Source organism: Columba livia, chromosome 1, assembly GCF_036013475.1.
Source record: "Columba livia isolate bColLiv1 breed racing homer chromosome 1, bColLiv1.pat.W.v2, whole genome shotgun sequence".
NCBI classification, from domain to species: Eukaryota; Metazoa; Chordata; class Aves; order Columbiformes; family Columbidae; genus Columba; species Columba livia.
The window spans coordinates 127,245,485-127,257,849 of NC_088602.1; the positions used below are offsets into that span (position 1 = coordinate 127,245,485).

At 42.3% G+C, this 12,365-nt stretch overlaps 1 protein-coding gene across 1 annotated transcript in view; it reads right to left on the reverse strand.

Annotated features, from left to right (window-relative positions):
* Positions 1 to 3,564: 3,564 nt before the first annotated feature.
* The window catches only part of TBX15 (T-box transcription factor 15), a 97,202-nt gene continuing 88,401 nt past the window's right edge, over positions 3,565 to 12,365 (reverse strand). Inside the window, exon 8 of the mRNA XM_005506255.3 lies at positions 3,565 to 5,813. Within this exon, the coding sequence (XP_005506312.2) occupies positions 5,029 to 5,813 (785 nt within the window). The 3' untranslated portion in view covers positions 3,565 to 5,028. The remainder of the gene's footprint in view (positions 5,814 to 12,365) is intronic.

A 12,365-nucleotide genomic window follows, 5' to 3' on the forward strand; every position in this document is an offset into this window, starting at 1 on the left:
ATAGAATGTGTGTTCTAGGTCAATACACCTAGTTGTGCTGGGGAAAAAAAATCTGAATGCCTGGGTTTTTTTAATGGCAAATGACTGTCAGCCCTCACCTGCATTAGTAAAGATTCACCCAGGATGCAATAAATTAGCCATACGAGCAAGTCATCTGTAGTTTTTGCTGTAGTGTATTTAACATAATGTCATAGTTTTTATTTATGTTTGTGACCTAAGCATTTTGCTTTAGGTCAGAGTGCTTACATTCCCTCCAAGAACACTATGTTGCACTGGAGTGCAATGTCCTGGTTTTGCTGAGCTGCACTGACTGTGGTCACAGTAATATTTATGTCCTGTGCCTGTCAGTGTGCGTCAAGGAATGAAGCTAAATAAATTTTGCAAAGCTGACGAACCTGCTCTGATTATTTTTGCCCCATCTTTTCTGTTTGTGTAACAAGTTGCCAGGTTTGCATTTGGAACAGCCAGTGCTGCAAGTTAAGGGATCTCCTACCATCAAGATTTCCACTACTCTTCCTGGCATTTGAATTGGACTTTTTAAAAAAAGGGTACTTCTTCAAAGAGGTACATGATGCTTCACCTTTTAAATTTCCAGCATCTCTCTCTCTCTGGGACTGGAAGCCAGAAGCCTACATGGGCTAATAGCAAATGAGTCAGCCTAGGAGTGGTGAAGTAAAGACCCCTGATTTCTGCAGCTCTCAATAGATCCTATTGTGTCTAACAACATGCATATGCCAGATGACTTTTGGGGTAGGGAGGAGTACAGGATACCTATTCCTTGTGTGGCTTCTTTGAATGAGGAGACATCACATGGTGGCCTTCTCTGCACTGGGAAAATTAATAAGGGCCCTGTCCTCCTCTGCTGTGTCATCTAAAGAAACATGTAAGAACTTAAATCTTTGTGACTGTAACCACACTGTCAAAGCTGCTTAAAGTTGGCCAAAGGGTTCAAATGTTCGTGGTAAAGTAGGAAAGGAAGGAGAAAGGAAACACACAGCTGCCACCTCTGCCTACCACGCACACATGTTTTGCGAACAAGCAATCAAAGGGCTCCTGGATGAAAGCATGACCATGACAGGTGGGCTCTCAAGCCCTGTGGTTAAGGCAGTCACCCAAGGAAAAGGAGCTTTCTAGGGGTAGCTGCTGTGTGTACTGCAACCTGGGCCACCCACCAGGTAAGCTGGTCCCAGGCGGATCCCGCAGACTGGCACGGGTGCATCTCTCCCATTACCCATTGCCATCACCTCTGATCTGGGAAGCCTTGGTAAAAAATGACAAATAGCTCAGAGCTTTGTGTCCCTGTGGAGGTGGTGGTGAGAGAGGAGCCATTGCTTTACATGGGATGCCTCTGTCATACCTGGGTCCATTTCAAATTCAGTACTCACCTGGTGTTTCTGAGGGGGATGCTGAGGCCTTAAGCAGGCTTTCTGCTCAGTATTATCCTAGGAGGATTTCAGCTGTGCACCTCACTGAACACTAAGTACATAATTTTAACATGCTTTAGCCTGTTATCTTTGATACTGCCCTCCAGACACTGCTCTATTTTTGCTTTGCACAGTGACAACCAAGGAAAAAGTTTACCATTTTTTCCCAATTTCACTGTTAGCTTGTTTTTAATCCTCATATACTGTCGGTGTAACTTTCACACAGTCATATTTGTGTACTTACAGCTTTACATCTTGGGACCAGGAAACCTCTCTCATTCTTTTTTTCCTGTTCTTTTTCAGTCCTGGTGATGAATATTCTGATCCTGCATCAACAAAACACACAAACATATGCTAAAATGAAGGAATAACTATCTATCTAACTAATGTTTCTCATTGTATATATGTGCCACATAAGAGCTAAATAAATATGTTAATAAATATGGTCAATAAATGCTCACCCTAAGGTAAATGAGTTTCATACCAAAGCAAATAAAATGGAGTAATATCTCAGTATGCTGAAGAGTTTTTTTGGATCAGGGACAGGGTGCTTAATAACTTGAAGGATGATATTGCTGAAGATTCTGGGTGGCAATTCCAAAAGCTCTTAGCCAGCACTTCCTACTAAAATGCGTAGAAACTAGGAATCCATTCATGCTAATATTGAAGGTTATACCTTTTTCTTTCTTCAGTGACTGTTTCCAGTGATAATTTTTGATTTCTTGTTTTCATCAAGAAACACACAGTTTGGTACTGAGAATTATTTAGATTTCATTAAATCACACTTTCTTATTAGCTGCAATACAGACTCACAAAGAATTAAACAGAATAAAAGAGAAAGAGCAATGTTTTGCTCTTGAGCAGTGTGATTTCTTTCCCTGGTATTCAAAGGGCTGCGCGATCTGTGTGTATGAGGAAGCAAACTCACTAGTTTGCTTACTAGCAAACAGGAGCAAACTTACTAGTCTGGAAGGCAGTGAACCAGATGGGGTTAGGAAGGCACCAGTGATGCTGGTGTTGCTTTTTACATATTTTGATCATGGAAAAGCATTAACATTGGAGATCAATTCATTCCCAAGGATGGTTCAAAATCAATAAACTTGTCAGCCACTTGGAGAAGACTTGAGCAATAATGTAGCAGTTCTTGTAGGAGAAACCAAGTAAAAGTCAGCTTTAGTGAAGTTTATAGGAAACATCTGAAAGACTGAGCTAAACAAAGTAAACAGGCAACACAACTGTAATGACATTTGGTGTCAATAAATATAAAGCAATGGATACTGATAGAAGACTGAATGGCTCATAGACTTATCAAAGTTACTTTTTTCAGTTATGCCAAATTGGGAGGAGTCCAAATGTAGCAGGGTACACCTCAGTAAAGACAGGGTTTAACAGAAGATAGCAAAAGGAGGGACAGATTCACTCCCATTCATAGTGTCTCCAACCCTTCTATGAAGCATCCAGGGCTAGACACAGTAAAAGTCAGAATGCAGTTGGACAGAGTAGGCACAGAGCTGGGAAAAGCATTGGTATATTTATCTTCTGCTGTAAAAATAAAAATGAAGAAATGCTTGCAAAATTTGTCTTTCAAGGTCTTTCTGCCTTCCTGGTGCTTTTTCAATTCAGTAAAAAAAAGTTTATTGACACAAAGAAAGCTGTAAATTCTGCAGATATAACTTACAGCCAGGTTTGAGGGGACTTCAGCTTCCCCAGTGTTTTCAGTGTTAATGTTCTGATCTCATATAGAAAATGTAGTGCAAATGAAAAGGTAACACATACCCCAAAATGACATTTGAAAATGAGACACAAATTTTACTGTCATTTGTAAGTATTATTTTCTATATTAAATGTGAAAAATTACTCTTAATCACTTTTTATTAGACTTCAACAATCAAAATAACTCTAAGTATCCATAAGACACACTTCCTGTGAAGGCAGGTGCCTTACACATCCCAACCACTCAATTTTTAAAATTTCTTGAGAAGACAGAATTTTATTTTTATTGTAATATTGCCTGGACTTCACAATTTAGCACTGTGTCTTAATTTCCTCTGTTGTGCAAACACGCGTGACAGTTTTTTGAAAATGTCTGTCTCTAGAAGACCATTGAGGAAGCCTCACAGAGAGAGAAAAACACAGAGGAAACAATTGCAAAGATTTATTTAGCGCATTCTGTGCTTGGCACTTAGAAACAGAGTTCCGTGCATAGGGCAAATCTTTATACACCTTTTTCTTCATACATATTTTACATACCATTTTTATTGCCCTCTTTTATATTCATAATATTGAATCCCTCACTAGGCATATAAATACATTTATCTACAACACCTCACAACAAATCTCAATAATATCTGTATTCTGTTACTTGGTATTTGCATTTTCACACAACTTAAATGTATAGCTTGCACCAAGCTACAATTGTTTTCTTATTTTTAAAGGATTTGAAAACCAAAAAAACCAAAAAACAACAAAACAAAACAAAAACAAACAAAAAAAAAAGGAGAGAGAGAGAGAAAAAAAAAAAAAAAAGAAGAAAAGAGAAAATAAAGATGTCAAAAGGCAATGATCTATTTGGTTAAACAGGGATCATGTGGCAGGCAGGAGGCTGGCGAATACTCGGCCTCACTGTTCCTGAAACGCTAATGGTTTTTTATGGCAATGCTTGCATGCAAAGTGAGGAAAGCCGGCTTCACTTCTGTAGAGCAGGTCTGTCTTTTCTCATTGCTCTTTCCCATAAGCTCAGTCTGGAGAGTTTCCTCCCATTGGGTCGAGTGCTCTGGGACACATGTTCCCCTCAAAGGCTGTCATCCGTTTGGTTTGTGTGCATCACTTCTGGTCATGCCAAGAGAAGCTGAACCTCCACGCATCTTTCTGAAGATCAGTCACTGCTTATGCCTGAGGCTCACTTGTGGGTTAAAGCTTTTGTCTCTCTTCTCTCTCTCCCATCTCTGTCTGTCAGCTGGATGCTCTTAAGCTCGACCCTTGCAAAGAAACTGCCAGTTGGACAGAGCCAGAGTGAAAATGCAGAAACCTCTTTGGGAGGAGAAGCTCCAGCCCAGCAGTGCCATTTCTGCACTACAGAAGGAGAAGGAGCCATGGGCCACTGTTGGCTTCAGAAATGGGCTGAGCTGCTTCAGCAGTGAGGGACAGTCTGGAAAGGCAGAGGTCTTTAAAGCTACGGGCAGTTCAGCTTCAGAGGATGAAGCCTTGGGAGGCAGCCTTTCTTCCACACCTGGAGGAGATAGTACAGGGACACGGTTCCCTCCACTCCAAGAGCCCACACAAGCTGAGAGTTAATGCATAAATGGTATGTTCACCTGCTTCTCTCCAGCTTCTCATTAAAGTCATACCTTCTCTCTGCAATGTCCAGAAAGAGCAAATACTCCATGCCAGTTCTGGAGGATCTGGGCTACAACAAGCTGCAATGGCTGTCAGACAAGGCTTTCCACAAGGTTCGGTGGCACATACATAGGTGACTTGTGTTCTTTTTTATCATTACAATACTAGTTCCACTATAAGTTTGAAGACAAAAAGATATTGGGATGGATTTACCCATGGAAACAATGAAGGTCCAGCTGCCTTCGATGCCAAGGAGAGGCACCTCTTGTTAGACCATGTGCACAGACATCTGTGAGGAGGAGCCCTGAACGGCACCATACTGTCTGTTGTCACAGGCATTGGCCGTCTGTTGGTTGCCAGAGGGTGGGCTGATCATGTGCATCCCATGATCCATCCCAGTGGAAAGGTATTGCCTCTCTCCAAAGGCCCCGCTGGACGGGGAAGAGCAGAGTAAAGTGCTTTGGGTGGTGGTGAGTTTCTCTGGGCTTGCCGCCAGCCTGGGGGAAGCAGGGAAATTGTATCCATAGAGATTGTAGGGATTGTGCAGGGAGAAAGCATTGTAGGAGCTCTGCTGCATGTGGCCACCACCGAACATGTGTGAAGAGGACGAGGTGGAGGCAGGGTTGCCTGCTTGCATGACATATTGAAACTGGGAGCTGGGGAAGGACCCCAGCTGGCCACTGTATGCCTCCATCTTGCTGTTGCTGGGCAGGGAGGAAGGAGTTGGCATTCCTGAGATCAAGGATGGAGTCCTCTGAGGCATGAAAGTTTCGGAAGGCTGCGAGGCAGAAGCAGTGCTGCTCTGCAGCCGGTTGTAGCCACCATCGCTCAGCCCTGGGTAGCTCTGCAAGGCAGCCATGTTGCTTCTGGCACACGGGGGATAATCAGACAGGTTGAGGTTGCAAAGCTGACTCTCCCGGCAGCCAACATTAAAAGTGTTGGGGGCCAGATGAAAGGCTGGAGGTGAGCAGGATGGAGAGAGAAGGTGAGAGGAAGCAGAGGGTGACGGGGTCCCCGTGCTGGAGGTGGTCGGGGAGGTGCCTGTGCTGCCTCCTGTAAAACAAAACACATGGGAGGATGTTCAGAGCCCAGGACCACATCTGCAAAATGAGACGGTCTCATTAAAGAACAGCTTAGTTTAATAAAGAAACAAGGGTGGTAAAAATGGCTGATGGAAAATTCAGCCTTTCTTGGCAAGACACCACATTTTATTAATAGCATCCCTTGGTCTTTCCTGCTGCTTTTTTGTTATGATTTTGTTTTTCAACAGAGATTTTCTTCCCTTTTAAAACAGGAGAAGGAAGCAAGCATGCAATAGAGTAATCAAAGGCAGTGAGAAAAGCTGCAAGAAAGCACCACTCTGTAAGTCCAGATATCTGTCTGTTCCTCTAAGCAGAGAAAGAGGATGTGTCAGGATTTTAAATTGTGTGTTTCAACTCTAAAAGGAATTCCATATGTTGTGTACTGGTGTTAACAAAATGTTGATATATATGCACATTGGTAGTATCAATGTATTATACATTGATAATAGTATGGATGATAGAATTGATAATTTTTCACAGCAGGAATGCTCACATATTCTGACCTGGGAAAACAGTACTGTGTAATATTACCAAGAACAGTAACAAACTGAAAATGATATAAACAAGCTGATGGCACAATTTTGAGTTTGAGAAGAGATTTTGAGTTAGAGGAAGTTTCCTTAGTCAATCAGGAAAATCAGTTCTGTGCTAAAAGGAATGTAGTTTTCTGGTGCAAAACTTTTTTCATTCCAATTATTCCAATTGTATGAAATCACATTTCTGCATTAGGGCAACTAACACTGAATATTCTTCTAAAAAGGAGCGAGGAGGTGCTGGTGAAGAGATTTGACCAAGGGATGAGTAGAACCAGAGGAACTAGGAATACAACTGGTAAGGCTAGAAGATGACAGATGAGAGGCAAAGGAACTGGAAAAGGGGGAATGAGAGTGTGCAGATAAAATTTAAGCAAGGCAGAGATTGCACATTGAGGCTCAAAAGTAAGGGACAGCTTTCTCTTGTGTCACCTTGTGGGAAAAAATCAGCAGGATTTTGAGAGCCGTCTAGGTCTTCTGCAAAATGGGGAGGAACCAAATGTAGTGCTGCTTGATGAAAAGAGAACAGGTGATGCTAATGGTTAAGAGATGCATTAGAAAGATGGATTCTGTGTCAGTTCATTATGGTGAGAATGTGAGATTGTATCTCAGCAGAGAAAAGACACAGACCTGTGGGAGGAGGTCCAGAGGAGGCCACAAAGGTGATCAGAGGGCTGGAACCCTTTCCTCTGCTATGAGGAAAGACTGAGAGACTTGGGATTGTTCAGCCTGGAGAAGGCTCCAGAGAGACCTTATTGGAGCCTTTCAATACTTAAAGGGGACTTATAAGAAAGATGGGGACAGACTTTTTAGCAGGGCCTGTAGCAACAGGAAAAGGAATAATGGTTTTAAACTAAAAAGGGTAGATTTAGACTAGATAGAAGGAAGAAATTTTTTACAGTGAGGGTGGTGAAACACTGGAACAGATTGCTCTGAGAGGTGGTAGATGCCCCATCCCTGGAGACATCCAAGGCCAGGCTCTGAACAACCTGATCTAGTTGAAGATGTCCCTGCTCATTGCAGGGCGTTGGACTAGATGACCTTTGAAGGTCCCTTCCAACCCAAACTCTTCTATGATTCTATGATATCTGACTCTTTCTAACACATCTAGGATTAAACAAAATGGGGCTTTAGAGTGAAAATACAACTTTGAAGACACTAAAATACTTGGGATTTTTTTTTTTTTGTTTTAAAAAAAAAATTGAAATAAGAGCCAGAAAAATAAGAAAATCAGTCTTGGGTAAGCACAGTCTGGATTGTCTGCCACTGACTCAGGCAGCATCAGGAAAATGCATGTTTCTGTATTGCTAACTCAAAGCAGTCATTCCCATTACCAACTGTCGGGATGAATGCTCATTGCTAAGCCACTGATTTCTTTTGACATTCATTCAGAAGCATAAAAGAGAAGTATTTAGTCCAATCTCCATTATGACTACTGAGAAAATCTGAAGTTTGAAATGGCATAAGGGGCTCTCTATATTCCGTCATTAACAACACTGAAACACTCGAATTTGCTAGTCCATTTTTGCTCCAAAGTTCTAAGATTTTTTTGTGTAATTTTTTAATTTAGTATTTATTTTAAAAGGTGCAGTTCTCTGGTTCATTAAAAGTCCTTTGCAGACAATCTCTGCCTAATTTTGTTGTGGTAAATGAAGATGGTACCTTCTCCAGTCTTTCTCCTTGTCTCTCTGTTACACATTGTCAATACTGCAGTAGGATCAGGGAACATCTGCCTCTACACAAGCAGTGTCTCTGCAAAGTCTGTTTTAGTTGAAATTGCTGATAAAAGTGAGTTTGAACTGAGATACACAAGTATAGACACACATTTCCCTGTTAGCCCTGCACTAAAGAGGATAACCTCTGACAGAGAGGGCAGGCAGACAGGTGAGTTCTTATATCATCACTTCACTATCAAAGCTCAAAATACAGAGGTCACATAATCACAAAACAAATACAGCACAAAGTGAGATATATTTAACCCACAGTAATTCCACACTTGATTTTTTATCCCATATATTTCACAAGCAAAGTTCAAACAGTGACTTACTTGCTGACAGTGTTTGGAGAATAAGTAAAAATACATATGTATAGATGTATGAGCATTTAATGATGTATTTGAAGAAAAATATGTCGAATGAATTATTAACTACAATGTGTTTGTTTCAGTCGTCCTTTGCCCCATTGTTAACCTTTAAAAACTACGCAGGAGAAAAGCACACAGAGCAGTTACCTTGAGCATTAGGCTTTAAACATCTGCTGAGGAGTTACAATTCTGTCCTACCCACAACCGAGGATTTGTCTCCAGAGAGTAAGTACAGATCTCTGATTAGCAGTTACAATGTATTCTTAATGGTTCTGAAACTGAAACACTGAGTTGTACATTCCTGGTTACCCTAAAAGGGGCACTAAAGTGATTCTGCTCTGAACTGCTCCTATTTGCAGGCCAACGGAAAAACCTCTAAGTGACAACACAGTAACTAGGAAACAAAAGATTTTTTTTCTTTTCTCCCTAACTTTAAAATGCTGAGGAGGTGAAAGATCTATCAACAGGAGCAAATGCCAGACCTGATAACTGTCTTTCAATAATGCTTTGCTGCAGATGCCAGCCATAAGCACGGGACACACCAGACTTCTGCTGCAACAGAGCGTAATGCAGAAGCCTGAAGTTTCTGATCATTTGCAGAATACATCTTTAGGTGGATCAGGAAACAACACAAAGCAAGGCCCATCTCAGCTCACCCTCTTCAAAAAGCAAACAGCCCTACTTTGCTCTGAACAGTATTTCTGATTCATCTTTGCTGGCAGCACTAAGTGTGGGTCAAATGCAACCTGGACTTTTGTGAAGTTACGACTTGGACTGTAGTTGTTACTAAGTCAGCCAAATACCCCTAGAGATGGCAGCAAGCCCAGCAAATATATCCATACCATACTACAGCCTCAGATACGCAGATGTGTATGTCGTTTTAATGGAAGGCATGGATACAAACCAATCTAGTTAAACTGATACACAAGGCTACATTTAGGTCTGATTTAAGTCAAGTGAAACCACATTTAAGGAAAAACAAAATGAATCCCTCAATAATTTTCCCGTTTTCCTTTTCTCTGCTTACTATTGTCCCACAAATAATTGCCAACACCAACAACATTTACCATGGATGTCACAGTATCTCTCATCTCAACATTTATGATTATTCAAGAGTGATTAATCACAGTTATGTCCAGTCTTCTGAAGACCATTTCTGGCCCTGCATACCTCAGTGCCAGATACGTACAGTCAGCAAGTCACATATGTATAAAATGCAAGGTCCATAACTTCAAACACCTCTCCTTTATATCTGAACCCCACCCCACATGGCAGATGGATGTGTCTGTCTTCACAGTGTCCCACCGTTATGTTCAGGGCTTAGCCAAGTACTAGTGCTATCCTGAAAGGAACCTGCTCTGTGACTGGGCATACAAGTGGTAACTAAGTTGACCTTATCAAACAGAGGGGAACATTTCTGAAGAGGGGAAGTGGAGAATTATCTAGTGCAAGAATGCTAAAAAAACTGGACCAAGAACTAAGAAATTATTGGTAAAGATAGGAGGTGAGAAAAACAAGAATGAAATAATGGCAGAAAATGGAAAGCCTGTGGATATGGTGGGATGTAAAGGCAAACCTTCTTCCCCAAGCCAGCATGCCCTCTTGTGAACACCATATAGAAATGCTGGCTGTGCACCAATATCAGATACCTTCCCATAAGGTTTAGGGAAGAAACTACAGCTTCTCATCTGGATACAAATAAGAACTGCCATTAAAATTTCATCTCAACTAGCTTATGGCTGGTCTTTACTTCCTGTCACCTGTGTCCTTCTAAGCCTTGGTAACGGTGCAGACTCTCTGTATGTTCCCAACACACCTCTACTTTTGCCTTTACCTAGACTGAGCTTGTGTTTACCACAACATCAGGGTAAACTGCAAGTCCAAACATACCCAGTCCACAGGTATGATGTGCATTAAAGCTAGGGGCTGGAGTATTTTTAAAGCATTCAGCATTCCAGAGTGTCAGAAAGGCAAAGAGGACCTCTTCCACACAGGGCAGGTCACATAGAGAACTTCTAACACTGCTGTGTAAATGGAAAACACATCTGTCAGCAGCCAGTATTAGCCAAGGGAGTTTTCTGGCAACAGGGAGGTAAAGGAGAGAGCATAAGTGCCAAGTGAGCATGAAGCAATTGAGCATGGAAAAATTTCTAGGATCTTTCTCATGAATGACATCACACTAGCCAGTTGACCCACAACTTATCCCAACCTCCTTTATCTGAAAGGTGCACATATATCACACGTTGGACTCAACAGCAGCCTACTTTCCTTCCTAACATTTCCAGGCATCGGTTGCTACCATCACCGGCAGTGCCTCCATAGAAACCTCTCAGTCCTCAAAATCCTTGCTTAGTGCAGAGGAAGAGAACAAGCACAAGATGAAGCTGCGGTCAACACAAGATATCTGAACATGAATTCCATGTCCTGTGCAACAGGCAAGAGCTTTAGAGTCGTTTGGACAACTCAATTGTTGCCTCCAGCTCTTGGCATGGTTGGGCTCCAACAATGCTAAACTGGTATTCACAGTCTCATTAAGAACAGATGTGGCTGAGGGTCCTCAGAGCTTGTGCCTTGACTTTCTAACAAGGATGGGAACCACAAGGTGATTTGTCTTAAGATTTCAGATTTTGATGTATCAGCCATCACAAAGTTATTCTTTGCATGCAGTCACTTCTTAAACAGTTCAGACCACTTCCACCTCCAAGCTAGTTTCACTTATCATGGACACAGATATGGGCTGCAGGTTCAGCATGGCCAGCCTATGGCTCAGAGGCTCTACTCAGCCCAGTAGGACAGTGTCTGGCCCACAGCCTTATACCAGCCATCTTCTTCCACCTCCAGATGTGAGCAGGACCTAGCCTGAACACCAAATGTTTGGGAGCAATCAGTGCAAAGCCCTGCTGATCAGTCTCCTGAGGGAGCCACAGGCCCTCTTCTGACACACACCCAACACGTCAGCATCTGCACCATGTGATAGGCATGTGTCTGAGCACCTGAGGGTGTGGAAAAGATGGGCTGTGGCCACTAGTCATTCATCTGGCTCATGGCTTTCCTCTTCGTGCTTTGCTTGAGCTAATAAGCCCTCCTGAGAGGCAGCTTATATTCACTCAGTCACAGAGCCATGCTAATGCAGCTCTCCAGTTTTCCAAATGGAGCTGGCCAGGAGCTGGCATGGCTGGCCAGCGTGGAGCACAGACAGAGAAGCCTGTGCATGCAGGTGTACTGTAAGTCACTCTTGCAAGGCCTGGTTTTTGTGAAGGCTCTACAGACACGTACGCATGTGTAAAGGGATTTTCTAAAGCATGAGGGAGACCATCTTTTCCCAGTTTTTTGTGATCTTCTACACTTAGACACAGCAGTAAATAAATGTAAAGGCATGCAAGCAGGAAAAAAATTTGAACAAAAAGGTTAAATCTTCTTCCTCTTCTGTGCACTTCTCACATACACGCACCCCAGATATGGCTTTATGAAACTTAGTCTCTGTTTTCCAAGTTACTGCAGCTTCTGGTTGCAGGACAAAAATTACGTACTTGCATGAGTGTGGAAATCTTAGATGGTAATGAAGGAGGGGTTGTGCAGATTGCCAGGTGATCTGATTGACAGATTATGAGGCCAGAGGGTGCCACTGTTTTCATCTGATCTCATGTCCTTTAACAGCCAGGCCTAGTACAAATCTGGATTCATTCCTGCTTTGAGCAGCACATGCCTCAGTCCTGCTCAACACCTACTTGCATGTCTAGGCATCTAAATGCCACAGAATCAGGTGTCACTCCTGCTCTCAAATGTCATGACAACTTTTGCCTTGCAAGTATAACTGACAGCCTGAGGTCTCTCTTCCCATTTCTAGTTTTCCAAAACTCAAACCTATAACCTTCAGAAGGACTGAAAGATTCTTTATCCCATCCTT